Below are 24,915 nucleotides of genomic sequence, written 5' to 3' on the forward strand. Positions count from 1 at the left end.
ACAAGTGAGTTAAAGATGACTCATTGCCGGTTCCAATGGCCTGAGCTTGGGCTGAAATGGCTACATTTTAGTCAGTCACATTTAGCGACATCGAAGGCATTAAATCTGTGCTTTTGCTAAAACTGTCTAAAGCGATATACCTTCATAAAACGAAGCTTAACTTTCAATCTAAAAATAATTTCAAAATATTTTCCGCATGTAACTTTTAACCCATTCATGTATCTTTCAAATGGATGTAGTTTGGCCAAAACGGGATGTCGTTTAATTAGTCAAAATTGATGAATACAGTGGTTATTGATGACAAATCCAGGAAAACAGTCCAGAGTGACATACCCTCTCATTTTGAAATATAGCATCATTGTTTTAAAGAATTTCAATAGTGGGGAAGAATAAAAATTTTACTAGGCTCGTGTATCTTTCCAACGGTGGTATTTTAAGATTAATCGGGCTCCATTTGACTATCCAAAATCCTTATTCAAGAACACCCATATTCCTGGAATTTCATAGTTTCATTTAGCAAGTGTCAAGAATGCCTTACGTAACCATCATTTTATAATGAAGAACACGATAGCATTCATTCTCTCATAATGTGAACACACATAACGTGCATTTCTTACATAATCTAAGAATCATAAATCCATACTTATATTCATCATTAACATGGAACAAAAACCCCGAATTTTCATTGAAAAAGGTGTAAGAGTTTTCTACAATGCATACATGTCTATTGCTCATCCATATGCCTAAGTTTCCATACAGTCCCATGACTACAATACAAGGGTAATGGATCCACTTGCCTAATTAATGATGGGCCTCCTCAAACCTTTGCTCACAGCTCTCACCTTCCCAACAGTGGCTGCCAATAAAGTCCCTCTTACACTTTGTGTCTTAGAGAGAGAGATGTAAGAATGAGAGGCGTGGGTGAGAGAAGAGGCTTATATACTCATGGGTTGGGGGTGGTTCGCCAAGTGTCGCCATGGAGGCTCAAAATCTGGACAAGTGGCTCTCTCATCTGCATGCATTATACAAGTGTCACTTCCAACTCATGCATGTCAGAGACACAACCGACGTTGGGCAACCGGCGCTAGCCAACCGGCGTTGGGCAACCGGCGCTGGCCAACTGGCTCTAGCCTCTTCACTTCACTCCCGCCGAAGTGTCACAATCCAACCGGCGCTGGACAACTCCTTCTTTCCTCTTTGACCGGCCATGCATTCTAACTGGCTAGGAAGAGTTTGGGTCATCACAGCATGTCTCACTACATGTTTTTATATCATAACAGAGTATATTACACCAGAGCATACTTTAATTTCATTCCAGAGAATTCTTTCACTTGATAATAGCACTTACTTTCATTTCATGACAGAGTACGCCTCATAACTCATATCCCATTCTTAATATATCACATCATATCACCAATGGATGAACCATTGCATAATGCTTCATATGACATCTGTGACATGCCTTATTACAACCATGTACCTTCAGTATCACATAGGCATGTCTCGTACAACCATGCACATTCATTTTCACATAAGCATGTCTTATTACAACCATGCATATTTAACATTTCACAAGCATTCACTATTTATTGGGCATGTCTTATTTCAACCATGCATATTTAACATTTCACAAGAATTCACTATTTCATAGGCATGTCTTATTTCAAGCATGCATAGTCAACAACTCACAAGCATTCACTAATTCATAATCATTCTCCATTCCACAAGCATGTCTTATAGAACAGAAAATTGGGCATAACTCCCAGTCCACCAAAATTTGGTCATGATTCCAAAACCAATTTAAAACTAGACTCACTCATATTTCTTTTAAATCTAGTTTGAACTTAATCAGAGCCATTTTGGTCAGTAAATAGTATATTATAAGACATGCAACCGTTCTAGAAAGTCACTGCAACTCATAACAGTGATATATTCATACAAATAGGGGCATAATTTCCAAACCATAAGGAATTTCAACAAAGTTTTAAAACTACTTTTGAATTAGACACACCCATATTTAGTTTAAAAGTAATCTGAGATCATTTAGATACCATTTGGTTAGTAAAACGTTCTGTGCAAAATAGGCAATAGTTTTAGAAAGTCACTGCAACTCACAACAATGATATATTCATATATACAGGGGCATAATTCTCAAACCATAAGAAATTTCAATATGCTTCTAAAACAATTTTTGAAGTAGATACATCCATATTTTGTTTAAAATTTATTTGAGATCATTCGAACATAATTTAGTTAGTAAACAATTCAGTACAAAATAGGCAACAGTTCTGGAAATTCATTACAACTTACAACAGTGACATATTTATACAAACAAGAGCAAAGTTCACAAACTATAAGAAATTTCAACATGGTTCAAACTATTGTTTAAGTAGACACACCCATATTTCGGTTAAAAGTAGTTTGAGAATATTTGGATACTATTTAGTCAATGAAAATTTCAACACAAGAACCTGCGAAGTTCTTGGAATTCATTTCCTTGTTTTGGGCATACTTTAAAGAATGAATAATAACTTCCAAACCAAAATAGGCATTAATACAGGGTATTTTTAGTCTTAAAATAGATTCACAATGGTGCTTTCCCACCAATTTGCATAATCAACACAATTATCTTCAATACTCAATCTCTCATGTAAATAAGAGTCACAGTCTTGAAAAATCAAGGCTCATTCTAACATAATTTTTGTAGTATACAACTACATCCATATTCAAAATTTCATCAATAATCATGCTTAAACTTCATGATTTGCGTATTCATGCTCATATTTACAATCACACACACTTACTTACGCTTAAACTTCATACCTAGAAGAACTAACAACAACACGTATCACAAAGCATGAAAGCATGGACAATAAATTTACTTACAGTACTACAATGACTCCCAATGCATTCCACAAGGGCCAAGCTCCAAGAATGGGTTTCAAGATTGAGGTTCTAATGGTTTAAAGGGGGAAAATGTGGGGAAGAGAGAGAGAAGGTGTAAAACTCTTGAGAGAGGTGCTTGTAGGGAGAGGGCAGCATGCACAAGCCAAGTGGCATTCATGCAAAAGCTAAGTATCATGCAAGTGCCATGTAAGTTCCATGTAGAGCTTATAAAAGAGCAAACACATAAACTATCACACACGGCTGCTACCCAAAACACACACGGCGGCTGCCTAAACCACACACGGTAACTTCACAAGCACGATGGCAACTGGCACACATGGCGGCAACTGATGTTCACGGCGGCAACTGACGTGCATGGCAGCAACTGACACGCACAGTGGCAACTGGTGCGCATGACGGCAAATGGCGCACACGGCGTCAAACTGATGTGCACGGCGGCAACTGACATGCACGGCGGCACTCTCCCTCCTCTGGCACGCACGAAAGCTCTCTCTTTTCTCTGGCGCACACGGCAGCACTCCTCTACTCTAACATGCACGGCGGCACTCTCTCTCCTCTAATGCACACAGCAACACTCTCTCTCCTCTGGCGCGCTCTTCTTATTGTCCCGTGCGCTCATTCTCTTCTTCTACTTCTCTTACTGTCGTGCATGGCACTCTCACTAATGTACACGCACAGCGGTTCGGCGGTCTAACTTTCCCTGTCGATGACCCGCCGGCACTACGTCATGCCTGAAAATCTTGGTCTTTACACAAACTCTTTTGAAGATGACCACAATGCTCCCTCGCAAGCCTAAGGTCTAAAGGTAAGACAACCAGTTTACAAGGGAGAGGTCCAGGATTCTAACCTTCCTTATCAGACCAAGCAGCCTAATCTCCTAAAAATTTGAATCTCTCTCTCTCTCCCTCTCTCATACACATACACAGCTCTACATTTTTATTTTTAATAGTGAGATACAATGGCTATCCTTGATAGCAACCATTTTAGAACTTCGACACCCCCGATTCAGTATCAACTCCCCAAAAAATCCTTCTTGGGACTTTTAATGGAGGCGTGCACATCGATAGATTACCAATTTAAGTGCTTCTCCAAAAAAATGCTTAGTTTGGAATTTTAATGGAATCAAATTCATTTCGTGTGACTTCACCGATTTCGTATCATCATTGAAAAGACATGCCTATCACCAAAATTTGAAAGCAAGTTAATAAATTTATTCCATTATCATCTCTCTCTCTAGTGGGGTGCATTTAGTATGGGCTGAACAGCTCTACAAATTTAGCAAGGCTAAGTAAAGAGCATGCGTATCTTCTGAGTTTTAATTGAAACAATGCACTTCAGAGTTCATAGAATAGTTCTCCATTTCAGTTGCTGTTTTTTTCAAACAAGAGAATATCCTCTGTTCTTTTGATTTTTGTAGGGTTGGGCAAACAGTGGTTAGTAGTTCCTTGCCACCATCAAATCCTACAACATAATGTACACTTGGACATATTGCATGAAGCTCTAATGGATTATGATTTGCTTTGCAATATAGTGCATGCCCATGCAATATGTTGCGTTTCCAAATGCAATATAAGGTTCTAATTAAATGAGGTTCTAAAGAATTATGATTTGCTTTGAATAAGGTTTGCATTTGTAAATGCAACATATGGATGCGATGGATTGCTACTTGCTTTCAACAAGGCCCACCTTTTTATAGTACAGTCTTCCTAAAAATGCATGCCACCACATCATTCTAATGGAATTCAACTCAACAAAATTTTATTCCTCTTTCTTCCAATAAGGCTCTGATCAGTGACCAATCCTGTTGAGGATTTAATTATCTCCAAGGAATATATACATGTACCTGTTTCTTACTTAAACATGTTCACGGGTTCAGTTTTGTTTCAATATGTGCAAAACATGCACCTGATACGAAGAAGTTGACTGATACTGACCTCTTTTAACTATGTGATTTTTTTTTGTCATCAATTTGAATGGGAAGAAAGTAAAAAGATTACATTTACAAATGAACTGTAGCTTCATCATCATCATCAGCCAAGACTTATCTCAAACTATTTGGACTCGGCTACATATGTGCTGCTCCGCTATATAAATTCAGGATTCATGAAAACATTAAGCAAATTTTATACTGGTTGCCTACCTAACACAATCCTCTCTTTTACTTGGGCTCAAGACCGGCATGACCAACTTGGGACCGACATTTACAAATAAATCCTAACTTTGGTTTTATTTATTGATCCTTGTCGACATCAAAAAAAACCTTTTGAGGATGGCATGCACGGTTTGTAAATGTCCACATGGGCCATAAACAATGATAAACATTATAAAATACGAAATACCTAGGCCATCATTTTCATAAAATAACCTCTAAATGTTCATAAACATCCTAAAACACGAAATATCAAGACAATACCTAGACCCATCAATTTTACAATATGACTACTATTCTTTAACCTGGTGTGGAAGGCGAGGGGGAAAAGTTGAAACCAAAGTGTAAAATAGTCACTCTTAAAAAGATCCGAGTACTTCCTCGATATTTCAAGCTTCTGAACCACCTGCATGGTCCATGTGGGTGTCCTAGATACCGTCCTTAAAAAGTAAAACAAATGAACCTTAACTGCCAAAGTAATAGTTGGTATATGATAATAAATGGTCTCATAGTATACAATCCCATCAATTAATAAAACCTGATCCAAAATCCAGCATTCTAAATGAAAGTATTAAAACGTTAGTGCACTGAACTTCTCTCATTTTCCCTTGATTCAGTTGTCATACAAAATCCATTGAATTTCGCCAAAACGTAAAATTCAATGGCCCAGATTTGGAAGCTATTTTGAAATATTATTGTGCATTAGTCGACGATTGTCCATAAAAATATTCTATAATTAGAAATAATATGTTACTTTGGAGGATCTTGAAATTTTTTATAAGAGAGGCATGCCGAGCGTGCGGACCATGAACATTGAAAGATGAAGCTTCCAGTTAAAAACACCCCATATATACTCAGACGCATAAAAGGATTCTGCACAAAAATTTAATAAGCAATGAATTACATATTAATACAAAAAAGAACAAAATTACAAATGACGTGTTTCCAAGATTCAAAAGAGATCCCAAATTTATATGAAAGCAGTCAATTCACACCAAGAAAGAATAGCACTTTAGAAATGAACAGCAGATATATACGAGGGAGAGAGAGCAACTAGAGCTTCTTCCACACAGAACCCTTTGAAGAGAGGCATTTGACTCTGCCGAAAACAAATCCTGGTTTGGGTGGCTTCCCATCTACAAAAGAATTCTCATATATCTCCCTGCACTCTTGCACAACCTGCACATCCATCAAATAAACAAAACCAATTAATCCCATGCCTTAATTAGGGCCATAAAAAAGTAATTATCCTACAAGATACCAAAAATATAAGTATTCAACTCTATGACAAAAACAATTTTGCACCTCAGTTACCAAATAAACACTATAGGAAAAATAATTATCTGACGAGTGGATGAATAATTCCTAACCTCCCTTGCATCCTTCCGGGGTATGCCTTCCCTCATTCCAACAATCTTTTCAACAACTTCAGGCTGTAAATATAAATGCTTTATCACAAAAACTCTTCTTTTAGGAAACAATGCCAATAATTAAAATATCCATTCACTAGAACTACTTACTGGGCAGTCAGGATGATTTTGGAGAATATTAGTATATACAAGAGTGAAGGAATCCAGACTCTCAGCTGAAGCTAGCTCACGTAGATCAGACAAAATCTGCACTCTCTTCTCAACTTTCTGTAGTAGATTGTAAAAATTCAGTAAAGACAAGACTTGGTTTATGAATCGAGGTGCTAATTTCATATAACAGTAATTCTGGTAATTAAATAAAGAATGTAGTGTTGTCTTTTCTAATGAATTCCAGGAAAACAATTATTCAACTCTCTCTCTCTCTCTCTCTCTCTCTCTCTCTCTCTCTCTCTCTCTCTCTTAGAGCATGCATTTACCACTCACCTCAGTGTCCCCCAAGCCATTATAGGCCCAAAAAATAAATTGCCAATTCTTTTTGCAAATCTTTTGGCATAAAAAGCAGGCCTAGGAAGTTGCTAGAGGTCCATTATTCAAGCACATAGTGCATCTCTTGAACTTTAACACTGGTAGCAGAAGAGCAATGACGTTGCAGTTTATGAATTACTCAGGATGAATAATTCATGCCAGTATGACATTTTAACAATACAAATCAAAAGCCAAATCGGTGTTTACAAGTAATACTTTCCAAATTTATAAATTGCATAAGACTTTCACAAGGAATGCTCATCATAGTAATACACAGCAGGCATCCTCCAAACTACTATGAGATTTTGTTAAATTGCATACTTCGCATTATTGCAAGAATGCAAATGGAGAAGAGATGAAACAAGATAGAATACTCCATTAAGGGAAGGCCAATTGTAGCAATAGGGAGCAAAAGTAATCCACCCCATCCCACCTCTCCCATATCTCTACTCATATTATCCCAAGACAACCCAGCAAACCTACAGAAATGAGATCTACCCTGACCCAAAAGCAGAATCAACAAACCCAGCTTACATTTTTGAGCGGCGCCTTCCCAGGCCTGCCTGAAAATCTTACCAAAACCTCTCCCACAGTCCAAAACCCCTTGTTCTCTACCATATTCAAAGCCACAGCTCTGGATCCCTTCTGCCAAAAGCCAACAGAAGAGACCATAGACCACAATCTGAAGCACCTGCTCAACCCCGACCCATAAACAAACTTCCACCTTATCCCTCAACACTTGACAATATCCCTCAAACCTACTCTCAAAAACTTCTATAATAGATTGTATTTTTACCATCTTCATCAGAGAGGACATCAGCTCCAAGAGAAACTCTTTACTCCGAGCCTCTCGTGTGTCTGCCTTCAATCCCCAAGGCATGACATCAAAGGCATCATAGCTTGGGCCAAAAATTTGTTGAACATACCTCAATGTCTTCTGAAGATTCTTGGTTGGTGAAGGTGTTCTGTTCTCCTTCCCGTCACAAGATCAACGAGCACTGTGCAAGGCTCAGCTTAAAACCATGGTCACCTTAACGAAAATATGGATCAAAATCCACAGGATACTGCCTCATGTATGGCACCAACACATATTCAGACAGATTGGCAATATTTATGCAGCCTTGCTCAAGGTGGCCTGGAATTCATTTGGCTCTCTACCACTAGGTTCTTTTCAGATCCTGCTTGAAATGGCAAACCCGGCCACCATACCCAAATTCACCATTCCGAGTTTATTGCTCACACATGGTTCTCAATCCAAATTAATAATAACAGGGGCAACTTAGATTGCCATGGGGGAACATCAGTCCAAACACAGCCATCTCCACAAACTTAGGCACTGGGCCAAGGTGATAACCTTGACCGTGACCATGAAGTCTGCTATAAAAATCATCGTAAAAGGTAACTTTTCAAAAAAGAAAAAAAAAGGTTCAATCATTGGAGAAAAGAGTACCTCCAAAGAACCGGTAAAAGAACTAACAATGAGGGGAAGAGATGGCTTTCCATCAAACAGCAATGTCCAACCCAGTGACAACCCATGAAGCAGTGTGTACAAATCAGCAAGCAGATCATGGGCCACCAACTTTCCCATGAGATTCAAATTCAAAGGCAATTTTGAATTCAATTTCAAATTTGGATCCAAATTTGAATTCAGAGTCGGGTGATTCCATTGGCCCCACCATTTCAAAGAATCAAAACCCCACCGCCCATCTGTTTCTTTTTTTTTTTTTAAACTGTTAATGTTTTATTAATGTAACTGAAAAGGTACAAAAGTGAGCCCCCAAAAGCGGTTCTAGATTCCCAACAATGACGATTCACCGCCCATCTGTTTCAACCAGTGTTCCAAACCTTAACCAAGCTACTCGGCTCAACACCCCATTGAGCTGAGTTCTAATGACAAACTCGGGACCTAAAAACTTAAATATTTTTTACTATATCACTAATAAATGGTGCATAAATATGTTTCTATATAATTTTTATTGTTTTTATGATGATTTGTGAATTTTTTCTTATTACAAGCACTGTATTTCTATTTCTTCCTTTTTCTGGATATTTTTGAATTGTTTTTTTCTTTTTGAAGAAGTTAACGGTTGGATTGAAGAAAGGAAAAATATATCAGACCTTCGAGGTGACCCACAGGTCGGGTCCCTCGACAAAAAATAAGCGACCCTACAGAAGGGCCCTGTACAAAATTATATGGGGCTTAAGAAACTATATTACAAAATGTATAAAAAGAGAAAAGCATAGAGCCACTGGGGCACCAAAAGCCTGAGACAGTAGGGTGAAACTCTCCATACTGTCAGGTGTTCAAAAGTGCACCCTTCTTGTTCAACTGGTCCGCATATGAGTTAGACGTTCGCCAAGTATGTGTCCAAGAGAAGGTAATGTCCCTGCATATATGTCTAACCTCATCAAAAATTGAGGAAAGGTACCAAGGTGGAGCCACATGACCAGCAGCCCAAGATATAACGTTAAGAGCATCTCCTTCTATCAAGAGAGAGTGGCCACAGGCGTGGTTGAACAATTTTAGACCAATGAGGAGGCCCAAGGATTCGGAGTAGTGGAAATCAGCATGGCCTATGCACTATGGAAAAAAAGCCAAGATATTGCCTAGGCGGTCTCTAAAGACCCCCCCAACTCCAGCAGGTCAAGGATTCGAAGTTTAGTTTTATCGTGCCATCCATCGGAGGGACTCAGTTTGAAGCACGAGACGATAGTGGGGCACGGAGCATAATAATGTCATTCCAGCGAGGTAGGAAGGTCGCAGCGGAGACCCCTTGAAATTCCTTGCAGTGGGTAGCCTAGAAAATGACCTGGGAGATAATCTTGTGGAAGAGAGCTGAGTTGTCGCACTTTGTGCCCCGGAAGATCCGAGAATTCCTCTCGGTCCAAATGCCCCAAATGGTTGCCGCCACTGAGGCCCACCATAAGGTTCTGCCTGCCTTGGGCCAGGGGATGTCCACAGAAAGTTTAACGGATCTGGGATGGAGACCGAGGTAACCCAGTCAGGCCAAAGAGGCAAAGAATCCTGCCCCAAAGTTCAAGTGCAAAGTTACAGTGGATGAAGATGTGTGGGTTAGACTCCTCGCAAAGGCACATTACACAGCGATTTGGGAAAGGAATACCTCTACGTTAGAGTTGGTCAACGGTTAGGGCCCTTTGGGAACCTGCTATCGAATTAAAAGCTTGAATTTTCGGGGGTGCTATGGATGACCACACTTTAGAAGTCACGGTGGGTGGGGAATGAGGAAAGGTGGGAGGTTCCAACAGTTTCCTATAGTAGGAAGTTACCGTGAAAGTTGCAAAAGGGGAAGGGGTCCAAACGAGGTTATCAAGCCAGAAACAGCAAGAAGAGTCAAGTGCAAGAGGGAAGATAGAGAGAGAAAGTCCTCAAGTTCTGTCTCAGTTAAAGCTAGTCTTAAGGTTGGGTTCCAAACCCTTTTGTTGCCTGAGAGTATCATCTCTTCAGCGACCGAGGAGGAGGCGTTGGTGGCTACATTGAACAGAGAAGGGAACCGATCCCTCAAGGGTGTATGGCCCAACCATAGGTCAGACCAGAAGAGGACCATGTGGCCTTCCCTAGCATGAAATCTGATACAACGTCTTGAACCAAAAGGGAGGAAAGGAAGGACTTCCAGGCCCCCGAATGTCTACTAGGTGTACCGGTCTCTGGGAGCCAACGTTCGAAAGGTATTTTGTACTTGCATCGCACCACTTCTGTCCACGGCAAATTGTTTTGTGTGGCCAATCGCCACCACCATTTTCCAAGCAGGGCTGAATTTTGTTTTCTAAGTAGGCGAATTCCAAGCCCACCAAGGTGCATCAGTTGGCAGACTTTATCCCATGCTATAAGGTGAAATTTCTTTGATTCTGCTTCTCCAGACCACAAGAAGTTCCTCATTAGTTGTTCCAGCTGACTAGCAACGGACACATGCATATGGAAGAGGGACATATTGTACACCGGGGTGATGGCCAGGGTGGCTTTAATGAGGGTATTTCTACCCGCGAAGGAGAGGTATCTTCCTTTCCACCTTGCTAGGCGACGGTCCACTTTATCTATAATATGGGACCATTGCCTTTTTTTGGGTTTCCCTAACCCCAGCGGCATGCCCAGGTAAGAGGTGTATTTCTGAATTGCTTCAAGCTACAAATTGATTTTTTCCACATTTCATCTTCTATATGCTTTTTCTATTTTTTTGTAGAATTTTAATGCATTTTATAACTTCCTTAGCTTTACGTGATTTTCTATTTTTAACAGTTGTTTGTTCCAATTTTCAGCTCTTTTTGGGCTCGGACGACTCCAATCGGACTCACTTGAAGTACTTGGCCCAGGCAGGATCCGAGTCCTGAGCCCAAGTTGGGTAATTGAACATTGATTTCAACCATGGCTGGCCATCCCCGAATTCAAATTCAACACTCCACCAAATCTGATTTTGATTTTGAAGCAAACTTCCATGATTATCCCAAGAGCTTCGTCCTCTCAATCTCCACCCTCCACTCAACCAAAATTAAATCCAACAGCCACCAATACACAAGGCATTCCTTCTCCCTTGCCAACTTACCTCAACCACAAATGTCGCAAACAACTGGATCGTCGAGAATCAAGATTGTCCCATGATGCATCCTCAGATAACCACATCACTGACACACAGATGTCTGCCACATCAGAATCCCTTTCAATGAAGCACCCATCTGATGGGCCAGATCTCTTCATGGTGTTGATCTAACACACCATCGGCTCGCATCAAAGGAGATGATTCCTATGCTGCCACTTAACCCACTTAATGGTCCCTCCTGACGGTGTTATCCAAACAGTCCCATCTAATCAATGCTACATTCCAGATCCTATTAATTCATAAAAAAATCCCCAATCTCTCCCCGACCCCTCCCCACTGGCCCTCTATTCTCCTTCTCTTTCCTCACCCAGCAAGCCATGCCTTCTCCCCTTCCACCCACCATCGCATCAGCGCCCTTGTGCCCTCTCTCCTCCAAACTCCAAATACAAATAGCCCTCAAGAGTCTCACTCCCCAAGTGTTGAATAGGAGCCAACTCTAAAACCTGGTCCAGACAAAGACATGAACATCAAATTTCCAGTACCCTTGCCCTTGCTCAACTTCCACATATCTTGACAGTTCCCAACTCCCCACCCTCTCAGAAAGAAAGGGAGAAAATAAAGGAAATGTCCTCAACCACACCCAATAATACCATCCTGACATCCAAGTGATTACCAAAACAAGACTAGACTCCCCAAACCATGGTCCCTCTGATCTAGGTAGAAGACCATGCACCTAGAACTCCTTGCAAAGGGTGCCTCGGGCAAGCAACCCAACAATTGTTGCAAAATCTCAGCTGACATAGGACAATTCTTGGTGTCAAATTTCTTCTCCAGATCTCTTGTAATTTTAGGAGGAGATTTGCAGTCTACGGACAGAATAGACCAAAATTCCAAGCTTTCTGGGCAGAAGTAGCCCATACTCTCCCTCCCTTAGTGCATCTATGGCGACTTTCATGTCACCAAATGGGCTTCCAAGGAAAAAACGAGATGGTCCCATTACCGCCAGTACGGATCGGTTCTCAAATTTTATGGTCCAACCTTGGGGCAGGCTACAGCCTATTCAAAAATTAAAAGGACTTAGAACAAGATCAAGCAATGGATCAAAAGCAGTTCCTTAACTTTATGGAGTAGGACAACCCACTCAAAAAAATCAAAAGTTCGTTAACTTTCTGGAGTAGGATAATCCACTCAACAAAATCAACAATCTAGATGTGATTGAGAAACTAGACAGCTACACCAGGTGAAAGAATGCATAGAACAAAGGCCAAAATAGTGCTTATAAAGATCCTCAAACAAGAGGAGATTCTCAGGCACCAGCACTCAAGGATCAAATGGCTCCAAGAGAGCAACCGAGATATAGCTTTACTGCACAAGAACACCACACTTCAGATATTTGTTGCCCCCCCGCCCCAACCCCCCCCCCCCCCCCCCCCCCCCCTTCTTCTCCTCTCTCTCTCTCTTTCTATTTTTCCTTTTTTTTGCCTTTCTTTCTTTCGTTTTTTCTTTTTTGGTTAAGCAGAGGGGGAAGGGGGATTGTTTGGGGGGAGCATTGGTTGGGGGAGAGGGGTGTTAGGACACATATATGAGGATCTAAAGGAGGCCAGATCATCATAGTATATACTTCAAGAACCTATTTATTGCCCAGAACCATGCTAAATGGGAGATTCAAATTCTGAATACCTAGACTTATTGATGGATCGCCGAGTAGTTAAGGGTGCCCTTTCTTGGAAACAGAAATTCAGAAGGAAATTGCTGAACTAGGTCATGACAAAGCCCCTAACCCGGATGGATGTCCTATCGCTCTCTAACACTATTTATGTGACGGTCAAATGCCAAATGTCCTGGCTATGCTCTACAAGTTTTTTCATAAAGGTATCATCCATAGAAGGATGAACTCAACTTCTCCAACTTAAAAGTAACTTAAAATAAAACACCCTAGCTTTAAATAAAATTCTTAGAAATATAAAAACCCTAGAATCCCTAAAAAGACTTAAAAATCCTAAAAATTAATCTTCAAACTAAAATTAAAATATACATCCTTTGAAATTAAATAAAAAAAAAAAAAAAAAATTGTCTTGTATTGTAAGATCAATGGCTCATGTTGTAGATTATTCTTCGATATGGTGAAATCATGGGTTTGAATCACCTAGTGAACATTCTTTTTGTGGGCTTTAATCTTTTCTTGAATTTTTTAATATAAATTCAGGCTGTTAAAAGTCAATATGTGAGCTCCAAAAAGTTTGGGTCCAATGCCCTCTTGAAGACATGTAGTTAGTCTACCACCTTTTGAGTGGCGCACAAGTATAAAAGATTTGCAAATTTTTTGTTATACATATGGTAAGTACTATTTAATATAAGGGTGAGGTTTGTATAAGTTATCAACCTTAAAAAACCAACGTATGGCACACGTCAAAACTATGCCAAAAGATTCAATTTTGGCACTAGAAGCCCTACAATGGTATAAAAATCTATTGTCACCACTAATTATGTAATTTAAAAAGCTCCAAAAAAAGTAGATCGAGCAGATATTTAAACAGTTAGCAATTTTTGAAATTGGACGGTCCTGATAATTTTCTACAATATGTATTATTTTCATGACTTGAATTTTTTTTTTTTTTTTTATTTGTAATATACGTACATCTTGAGGTTGAGATGATCAATTTGAGGATTTTCCAGCATTATTAAATATTTTTTTGATGGATTTTTGTGGTGCGCCTTGCTTCAATAGTATAAGGTTGACACCATGTATAAACTTTTTCCTTAATATAAAACAATGAAAACATAATCCTTGAGGTTTGAACTCTGGTTACATTTGCTGACCGGCAGTGAGATCTACCGCTACAGAACCCATAAATTTGGTTGTAGAAGATCACAATTTTATTGTATAAACATAATTTCTAACATGAGATAGTATTGTAGAGATGTGTCTTGCTGTATTCGGTTCTCTCAATGAAGCACTAGACACTCTTAGTATGTAACAACACCGACACAGGTGTCAGTGTACCATTGGGGAGGAGTTGCATCCTGCAATCCAGGAGCGCCATTTCTGGCCAACCCCCATTATAATCAATACCTAATGAAGGATATCCTAATTAATCTGCTTTGTCGTACGCTCTGTCCATGTTCAGTTTTAGGATTAGGCTAAGAAGTTTGGTTGGTGCTTGGCATGGATGCACTCATGGATCTAGTTTAGTCATTTACATTAGACGAAGGAAGTTATAAGCTTTTGTGCTTAAGTTAGGACATGGGGGTGAAATAATTATTTGCATGGACAATTATTGTCTTTTGAATATTAAAAAGAATATAAGAGTGGTGCATGAGGGCCTGGAGGCTTATTCACGTGACATTATTTCAGAAGAAAGGAAGGAAAAGCCCCAAGCTTTTGAAACCCTAGCTGGATTAGGGAATAAACCCTAGGCTTCTTCTAATTATTGCTTGTGTTTGGCCTCAATTATCGTTGTTGTTTTGTACTCTTTCAATTTCCCTACATTACCTTAGCTCCTAAGAATATATAAGACAGTTCTAAAAAAGTGTCAATATGTACTAAAAAAGTGTCAATATGTACTAAAACATGATGACAAAACTCTATTGTTTTGTTGATTCCCTGCCTAGGGTTTGTGATATCGGTAAAGGCATGGCAACGAGAAGGAGACAAGTAAGGGATGTTTTCGCAAAACCCACTTCATAAATCCCGAGAGGAGGCGATTGAAGACCTTAGAAGGAAAATTCAGCAGCTTGCACGGCAACCCACGGGCATCATTCATTGGCAAGAAGGAGATCCTTCCACCCACGAAGATGTCAAATTTAATCATTTTCATTGTCCTTCTCCACATGAAGAGCATAGTGAAGAAGAGAGTGATAGAAGACCTAGATGTAGCGCACATCACTCTAGGGTTTTCGATTTGAATGAGCATTCTTGATTTTGATGCAGGTTGTACCCAAAAACAACTGATTGTAGATTGGGATTTGCCACCAATCTTCGATACATGCTTAGATGAGCAACAAGCTCTCTTAGGAGATCTGACCTATGATAAGGATCAAGATGAAGATGTTTCAGGAGAGGATCTTGCTTGTGAAGAATATGGAGAGAAGGCAACAAGGGAACTAATCAAAATCATGGCCTTTGAAGATGATATTGAACAGCTGGAGAATTCAAGAGATTTAGGGCATTGGAATCAGAGTAGCAAAGGTGAAGTGTGGTCTACTCACAAACTACAATTTGTAGCCCTAGATTTAGAAAGTAATGAAGAAGATGTCAAGAAAGCCTCTAAGGTCTAAAAAACTAGGTTTGAAGTTTCCTACTCAAATTTCAAAGGGATTTCAGGGAGAGCTGAATTTGATAAGTTTGTATCAATTCCTTACCACAGATACCAGGATCCGTTTCTCGAGAATTTCTTCTTACCACGAATAATACTTAAACCAACAAAGAAGAAAAAAGACAGAAGATGGTTCTGATGTTGGATTCATCTTAGATGAGTTTTCTCCAATCATGAGAGATTGATGTACAACAGTTATTCTTATTTTTAAATTGTATTTAATTTCAAGGATGTATGTTTTAAATTTAGTTTAACGATTTTTTAATTTTTTAGGGACTATAGGATTTTTTATATTCCTAGGAATTTAATTTAAATTTAGGGTGTTTTATTTTAACTTACTTTTAAGTGGGGACTGTTTTAGTAATTTTATGACTTATGTGCTTAAGTTAAACATAGGGGTCAATTTATTATTTGCATGGACAATCATTGTCTTTGGAATATTAAAAAGAATATAAAAGTGGTGCGTGGGGAATGAGGGTTCATGTGACTATTTCATAAAGTAAAATAAAAGGAAAATCCATAGACTTTTTTAACCCTAGCTGGGTTAGGGAAGAAACCCTAAGTTTCTTCTAATTATTGCTTGTGTTTGGCTGAAATTACTGATGTCTTTCTGTTCTCTTTCAATTTCCCTACATCACCGTAGCTGCTAACAATATGCAAGACACTTACATAAGAAGTGTCAATATGTACTAAAACATGATGACATCACTAGACCAGTAGACCGTACTAGTCAAGGTGTTAGGGCCATGTCTGCAAGAATCAATACATGCCGACACACAACATGCTTGCAAAAGTGAAGTAATCCGATAATAATGCTCCTTTCCCCATCTTCTGATCCTCATTGAAGTCCTCATGGCTGCTTCCCCTATCTGAGGGGTCACCATCAAGCAGACCAACTGTCCCTGCGTCCTTTTAGCTGTTATAGCCGAAACTTTCACCAGGTACATCACCAATTTGTACACCCTAAATAGGCTCAAAGGCTTATCCATCTCTTGGACAGCCGACCTATTTCTCTCCACACTATCACAAGTAAAATCTAGACTGTAATAATTGCAGTCAAATTGCTGATTTATTCGAACTGAATTGCAAGACAACACTCCATTGTCATCCGAGCTGCGTTCATAGGTTAGTGAGTAATGCCTATAACCAAATGATCAATTATTCAAATGGAAAAAACATAGAACCATTTTTACGTGAGTACAATAGACGTTTTAAGAAGTTTCACAATATACTTGGTTGATGCATACCCAAATCATTAAGTTACCCCAAAATTCCTTCTTCACTAGAGTGGTTAAGGCCTACTAACTAACAGATACAACTAGAATATCCTAGCATGCATGATATGAATAGCAAGGAAAATTCTATCTTTCTCTAATTAATTTTTGCTGAGGAGAATGAGTAGTACATCAAGTTGGATTTTGTTTCTAGCCAATTCAGACGTGAGATGAAGAAGTAAACACTAAAATATACTAAATCTGTAATCTAAAAGATTCCATATGGAAGGAAGATCATTTTACTCGCAGGACTGCAGTAAAACTATACACATCTCTTCAAGATTTAGCGGGTACCAAAATGCGTGGAGAGAGCTGGGAAACAGGGATTACTATACTCACTGATATGTTGATGTACTCTCTAAAAAAGTCCATGAGAACTTCCTCGTCAAGTCTCATCCTCTCAATTGTTTCTTCCTTGATATAGTTTCTCTGCAACCATTGTACAAAGAATAAACAATTTTTTTATAGATTACGACGAAATCAGGTACTTATATTTACAACATCAAGAAGTGCACAACGATAAAGATGTTATAAATAACCTGAGATAGGAGATGATCGACATAAACAACAATTGTCTCCTCCAGACAAGCCTCAACATATCTCCTAAAAGATCTTTCCTCAATGTATCTGGGTAAAATGACAGCAAGTTACACCTAGAACATAATCAGAATAGTGCGCTGCAAATGCTACACAATCAATCAAACGAGATAAATATCATTGAATCCTGTATACAAGTTCTGAATCACATTCAACTCTAACTCCCTAAACAAAATCAACCAGCATACATTCAACACAGATTGCCATCCAGCACAATGATTTCTTTTTATCACATCAGCTAGGATTTGAACCTTAGACCATCAGGGCCGCAGCCTTTACATGCTATCAACTAGGCCAAGGGACCAAAACCCATTTTATTTATTGATTTCATTTTTAAAATTGCCCCCCTTTTCTTAGTAGAAAAACTACTCCAGTCAAACAAAAAGGAAAATGCTCAATGCCTTTTCCCTCTGTGATGTATACTGCTACAGTGAACAAAATCCAATTGTAAAGTACACTTTTGTTTTCAAGAATTAAAAGACATGAGGAATATGGTTTACAATTTCAAATTTTCTATAGAATTTCACATTTCTTATTTTTGCGACATTTTTCAAATTTCTCAATACCAATTACTGAGAACTCCAAAAATGAAATTATTTGAGGAGAATAAGAAGAATGAAGGAAATGCCCTAGAAAAAGAAAAAATAAAAGTCTCAACTTGATTTTGAAATTATTTTTCAGGAATCAAAAAATTTCACATTCTATAAAAGATTGTGGCATGTGGATTCCACTTGACTATTAATGTGAGCAATGCCCCTCATACAAGACGACATAGATTAATCCATTTTACATTTTTTTACTTGTCCCAGAATTACATGGCAAAGGTCATGAAATGGTAGCATACATAAACTATAATTGGGGATACTTAACTTTCAAACATAATATTTCTCATGTCTTATGCATGTTAAATAGAAGATGTTCGAGATTTTATGACGAAACCTGACCTTATGATCAGAGAATTCTGCTATAACCAGAAGAATTATGCAACTAGAAAACACAAAGTGCAACCCGGTCCATCAAAGGAATAAACAAATGTTACAAGACCAATCTGAAATTATGCATGCCTGGAACAGCAGAAAAAATTTGCAGAACAATGAGGCTTACATCTTTACATCTGTGAAATAATCACCAAATGTTGCGACAAGATACTCAGTTACCAATCCTTCAGCCCAGTCTGTCAGTTATTCAATACAAACATTATAAAAATTAGAAGGGAAAATGGAATCGCATAATGGAATATTCAGGACCTTGCACAAATTACAAGACAATGTACATAGAAATCAGTAAACATTCATCTACATTGATAACCCTTTCATCACCCAAATACAAAACTAAAGCACCACTACTGGATCAGAACCAGACTTCTGAGGAAGTGAAGGGCATACATGTAATAGTGTCCTAAAGAGATAAACCTGACCCTCTCCACATTGAGGCATAGACATGAAGGTTATTGCAAGTGCACCCCATATGCCCATATCATCAGAACAAGATGACCCACTATTTATATTCAGAAAAAGGGAGTACACTTCTAATCATTCATGCAAGTTTCACAAAGAACCCACATGATAGAGCTAATTCGATAGGAGTGAAAAACATTAATAGCATGTAACTAAATTGTGGAAAATGCAGGCATAGCTTATCAGTGCAGATTGCACTGAGTTGGGGCAGCGTTGGCAGTGAACTTGACTCCCTAAAAGCCAGGTTCGTTCTGATTCTCTTTCATTCCAGTCAATGAAATAAAAGTCGAGTTATATAGAGATGTGCATTGGGTTATGAATTATTGCCTGGGTCTCACCGGCTTTCCCAGGTAAAGTCTAGGAACGGGCAAGAGCATAGGAACATCAGAGACAAGGGCCTATGGTGCTCTACCATAACAACAATCATCTGGAGAGTTTGGAGAGCACAATAACATGATTTCTAACTATACAGGAATGGACTAGGAGATAGGGTCTGTGATTCATGGGGATGAATCATTGCAGGCCCTACACCTCCTGGTTAGGAAATGGGTTACAACAACGGACCTCAGGAGTCATGGGCGAAGATCATCAACCGAGCCCTACCCAGATGCAGTAAAGGGTAGGCTTGATGACCACGGTAGGGATTATTTGTGACAATGAGTTCAGCAAGCAGTGAAAAGCTAGGCACGCCTGCCGGGTAATGTGAATTCAACTAGGCTTAGGTGAGTAAAGTACTAGTTGAAAGTGGATTTTGACCTACACTTTTTCAGAATCATGGATTATTGAGGGGGAATTCTTGAATTTTAACAGGTAGTGCAAATGGGACTTTCCATTTCTAGGGAGTGCATAGGGAATCCGGATATAAAAAACAGTCATAAAATGTCATATGGTGGAGTACTGCCATATTTTAGGGAACCAGTTCCTTGGGTCATTGCCAAACCTTTAGATGCTAGACACAGGAGGCAGAATGTTGGGTACGATAACCCCTAACTTTTTTCTGCTTTTCTTTTTGTTTCGATTCTATCTTTAGTGTTCACTAATGAATTTCTTAGCTGACTAAGCAATATAAATAATAATGATTCTAGAATTTCCAACCCTCCATTTCTCAATGACTGCAACAGAGAAGCAGCTGAAAAATATATTTAAGTCAACAACTAGCATATTTCTTTCTGAAAAGAGCATTGAAATGGAGCATAGATGAAGAATGAAAATCCTGTAGAATGAATGACCTTTTTGATAGAGCTTCGCAAGCAATTCCTGCACTCCTGGATCTTCAAAGATAACAACAACAGTTTGATGCACAGCTTCCTGCCACAATAAAATTTCCACCACTTAAAGAAACATTCAAATCCTCTGAGGGGACAGCAGTTGCCCACATTATGAGATCAAATAATTATAGTGAAGAGGCGTTTTTTGGATATATAGTGAAGAGATGTTACAATGGGGTTAATTATACAATGATCAGAACTCCAAGAGAAAAGAGTATGGCATTAGAAGAAGAGACTTAAACACCCAAAACTTTTCATCCCAGGGCTTTTAGATCATGACACTTAGCAGAGGCTCAGTGGGTAGTTCTAGAACCTTACACTTGGGTGACATTCCCGTTCCCAAATATTAAAATATTTAGGAAATCTTCTATTCTATCCACATGATCTCACTTTTTCTCTGAGAAACGTTCTCCAAAAGTTTCATGTCAGCCAAGACTGATGAAATTTGTACAAGGTACAGGTAGGCACAAATAGCAGTACTAGGTGAAACAGGTAGCCAGAAGACCAATAAACAGAGTCCCTTCAACATCCATGTCCACAACCACCATCCTCACCATGGGTCCTTAAGGCAGCTTGGAAGAGCAGGGGCCTCAAAGGTCAAAGTGTGAGGTGTTTCACAATGTAGGCATAGCATTCAATTATGGAAGACACTTTTTTTCCAGGTATTTGAACTGTCGTCAGGTTCGCTATGCATTTTTCTCAAAGAGGCCAAAGTTTTCACCTTCATCATCTAGAGAGTAGCCAAATGGAATCTTATAATGCTACATCATCTTGTTTAACCTCTTTGGCAAAAGCGAAGAAAATGATTTTTCCAAATAGTCCGAAGGGCCATTCTTTCTCTGAAGCAGACTACTCTGGCATTTTTTATGTCATTTTTTCCCAAATCCTTTTAGCCATGTTAGACAGTAATCCTTAAGCGGGGATATTGCCCTTGAGTAATGTTTATTCTTTCTAGTTGGAGGGGTTTAGACCTACAGTGGCCTCTATTTTATGTAAAGATAGAATTTCCTATTAAAACTTAATTAGTAGCTTGAATATTTTAACAAAGTTAGAAGGTACTTCGATATTGCAAATCTTGTAGGTAGACAATAGTAAAAAATTTCCATAATAAAGATTTGGAGTTCATCTTGATTTGTGTAACCTGTGTTAGCGCCAATAGACAAAAAGAAGGCATGCCTTATTACTAATAGTTTTTTTTTACCCTTACCAGTATTAATATTATTCAACTTTGAGATGAAAAGTGGATTGGGGGTGCATGGTTGGCTTTGTTTTATAACTTTGACGTGACAATATGAATGGCTAAGTTGTTGGTGAATGACTCATATAATTACAGCAAATTAAGCGATTAATTTGAGGCTTCCATTTGAAATCCAAATGATAAGATTTAAACTATGAGTGAGCATGTCTTATAAAAAATAAGGAATTCTTCATGATATAAATTGCATCGAAATAAAGAAATAAAAGAATAGGCCATAGTTACTGCCGGGATCTAATAACTTGGTAGGTGATCCCTTCTACAATCTTGATTTTGTCGCTCTTGGAATGGATCTCTAAGGGATCTCGAATTTTAAATTCTACATAAAAGGATCATGATTCTTGCTGTTATGGACCTCGATCAACAACCAAACTGATGATTTTCTTTGTTTATAGCCAACTAGCAACACAAATATTGCTCGCTTGCTATAAATAATGAGATCCCTACTTTAAAGAGTATACATACTCTTCAATTATCATACACTTTAAGGTTGGTAACAAGATCCCCAAAATGTTGGGATCAAGATTCCAAAAGGTCGGGATCAAGATCTCCAAAAGGTTGGAATCTCGATCCTTAACATTTGGGGATCTCGATCCCTAATATGTGTATTGTATGGACAGCGTTCCCAATCATAGGGATCTTCTAGCATTTCACAATCCCTCGCACGCGATCCCGATCCTGGTATCATTCTCGCTCCGATCCCAACAACTATGGAATAGGCTGAGTTAAGTATCATGTGGCGGTAATATGTCAAATCAAATGATCTTTAAATCATACTCATGCATATGGCTACAAGATAAAATGGTTAACAGAAGCAGTGTTTCAGGACTCAGTCGAGTCCATTCAGACTAGGATGGACTCGGCCAAACATCTCAGCCTTGGCCAGTGGCCAAGGAAAGTCCCAGGGGCCAACTCGCCCATGTTAAAAATAATTAAAAACTCAAAATTAGTAAACAATCTTCAATATATGATTTAGAAATACAGTTTTATGTTATTTATATGGTTTTTATGATGATTTGGGAACTTTTCTTATTAAAAGCTCCAATTTGTTATTTTTCCGTTTTTTATTTTTTAAAATATTTCAAGGTTCTAAATCAAAAAAAAAAATTAGTACACTATTTTTTATATACATTTTTGGACTTTTATAGACTTTTCGTGATTCCTATTGCCTATTTTACTTTTCGCTCATTTTGTACTATTTTTAACAATTTTTTATTTTTAAAATTTCTAACTTCTTTTTTTTTGCCTTGTATAGGACTCGGCCTTTTCCATTCAGACTTGGAGAGTTACTCAACTCAAACCAGGGACGAGTTCAAGGCCCGAGCTGAGTTTTAAACATTGAACAAAATTTTATATCATCATTCTCAAATTCAGACAAAATTAACTCCAAACTGCAATTTTAACTGAGGAAAACATTTATGCCATTTCACATCTAGCTATGCTAACCTGATAGGGAGAAGCTCTACAATGTGCACTATCAATACCACCATTTCTTTATGGAAGAGAAATTTGAAAGCCAACACAGGGGCTTGAGGGGGAGCAAGTATGCAGATAACAATAAATGTCTACAAAACCCAATATGTTTAATTTACACAAAATGAAGATCAATGAAATCTAAATTTTCACATCATAACCAACCTTTGCAACCTCCAGAAAGCCTTTGCAGGTATCTTCAAAATTAACCTGAGATAGTAAAGCGAAAACAAATAGTCAAAAGCATGTATGGCTCAATAAGTTCCTTGATCGAAATCCACACGACCTAGAAAATGTATTAATACACACTTTGATAACCTACATTTATTTTTTAAATAAATACAAATACTTTGGTCATTCCTATTCAGTTAATTTAAACCAAATTTTAAAGTCTCACCTACCATGCCCAACATATTGGGCAATTTATTGGCAATAGGAAGGAGAATGAAATTATTCCACTTGTGATCCATATGAAACAAGAAATATCACACCAAAACCCAACCAAAGAGTTGTTAAGGGAAAATACCCCATCTAATTGAGAGAACTTGATAGTTTATTGTCTCAATGTTTTTTTTAATAAGTTGACTGTTATATTAATTGGGAAAAAATGTACAACCAAGAGCGTACGCAAAAATAGGCAATCCATTAAAGGGTGCCCTGTACAAAAACCCAGTACTGGCCCAAAAAATGCTCACCAGAAACAAGAGAGAAAAAGGACGTTGCAAGCCTAAAAGATGCCCACAATCCCCATGATGGAGTTATGGCTAGCTCCTTCCCTAGCTAGAGCATTGGCAGATTCATTGGATTCCCCGAAAGTGTGTGGCCAGATGACATGAGGGAAGGTGCTTACGTGTGATTTCATCAAAAATGTGGTCAAGTCTCCAGAGGCATCGGGCAGCCCCGGAGGCCCATGAGATGATATTTCTGGAGTTGCCTTCGGCTACCGGGTATGTATTCCAGCTAGGGTCCAATCTTCAAAGCCCCTCTAGCAAAGCAACAACCTCCGCAGTTGATGACTCCATAAAACCAATGGGTGAAAAATTGGAGAGGAGTGATCCCTCGGAATTTCTATATAAGCCCCCAATACCAGAGGATCATGGATTGCCTAGGGAGCAACCGTCGAAGTTAAGCTTTGTTTACCCCAGTTCAGGCAGCCTCCAAAGAGAAGAACGGGATATTCTTAAAGCTTTGAGCTTCAAGAGGGCCTAGCAGTTTTGGTGGAGGTCAAAAAAAGAGAACTTCCTAAGAACTTTATCGTTTTTTGGCCCAAAAAACAACAAAGGTTCTATCTTGTCAATCAAGGTCGGAATTGAGCTTTCTCAGCCCTAAAAATTCTGCTATTCCTTTCAAGCCAAACCATCCACAAGGTGGTAGCAATCGAGGCCCTCCATAGGAGGTTGCCTGATTTGGTCCAAGGAGTGTGAAGGCAAGTAAAAAGGAGGTGAGGGATGAACTAAGGGGTGACCCAGGTCCACTTCAATAGTTGGAGAAAACTGATCCAAAGGGCTAACGCTACATCACAATGGATGAAGAGATGCACATTAGTCTCTTCAGCCTCTAGGCACAAGGCACATCTGTTCGGTAGGGAAAGGGCCCTTCTTTGAAGTTGATCAACTATTAGGGCCCTTTCACAAAGGGTGACCCAACAGAAACTTGAATTTTAGGAGAAATAAATGGGAAGCAAGCCTTGGCCGTGATCGAGGGGAGGGCAGCAGGAAGGGTAGGAGGCGAGGTGATGGCTAGATAGAAAGAGGCAAATGTCAAGACCCCA

General features: G+C 38.8%; 1 protein-coding gene across 5 annotated transcripts in view; it reads right to left on the bottom strand.

Annotated features, from left to right (window-relative positions):
- Window positions 1-5,940: 5,940 nt before the first annotated feature.
- The window catches only part of SEC6, a 65,113-nt gene continuing 46,138 nt past the window's right edge, over window positions 5,941-24,915 (bottom strand). For 3 of the 5 annotated variants that reach the window (XM_006841857.4, XM_011624116.3, XM_088866434.1), the window contains 8 exons: window positions 23,310-23,354; window positions 20,378-20,456; window positions 18,796-18,865; window positions 17,634-17,721; window positions 17,434-17,523; window positions 6,577-6,693; window positions 6,427-6,489; window positions 5,941-6,235 (listed from right to left, as the gene is read on the bottom strand). In XM_006841857.4, coding sequence (XP_006841920.1) covers window positions 6,110-6,235; window positions 6,427-6,489; window positions 6,577-6,693; window positions 17,434-17,523; window positions 17,634-17,721; window positions 18,796-18,865; window positions 20,378-20,456; window positions 23,310-23,354 — 678 coding nt within the window. In that variant the 3' untranslated portion in view covers window positions 5,941-6,109. The remainder of the gene's footprint in view (window positions 6,236-6,426; window positions 6,490-6,576; window positions 6,694-17,433; window positions 17,524-17,633; window positions 17,722-18,795; window positions 18,866-20,377; window positions 20,457-23,309; window positions 23,355-24,915) is intronic. The other 2 variants (XM_088866432.1, XM_088866433.1) reach the window with 1 other exon arrangement.

Source organism: Amborella trichopoda, chromosome 5 (genome assembly GCF_054954075.1).
Source record: "Amborella trichopoda isolate Santa Cruz 75 chromosome 5, AtrichopodaSantaCruz75HAP2 v2.0, whole genome shotgun sequence".
NCBI classification, from domain to species: Eukaryota; Viridiplantae; Streptophyta; class Magnoliopsida; order Amborellales; family Amborellaceae; genus Amborella; species Amborella trichopoda.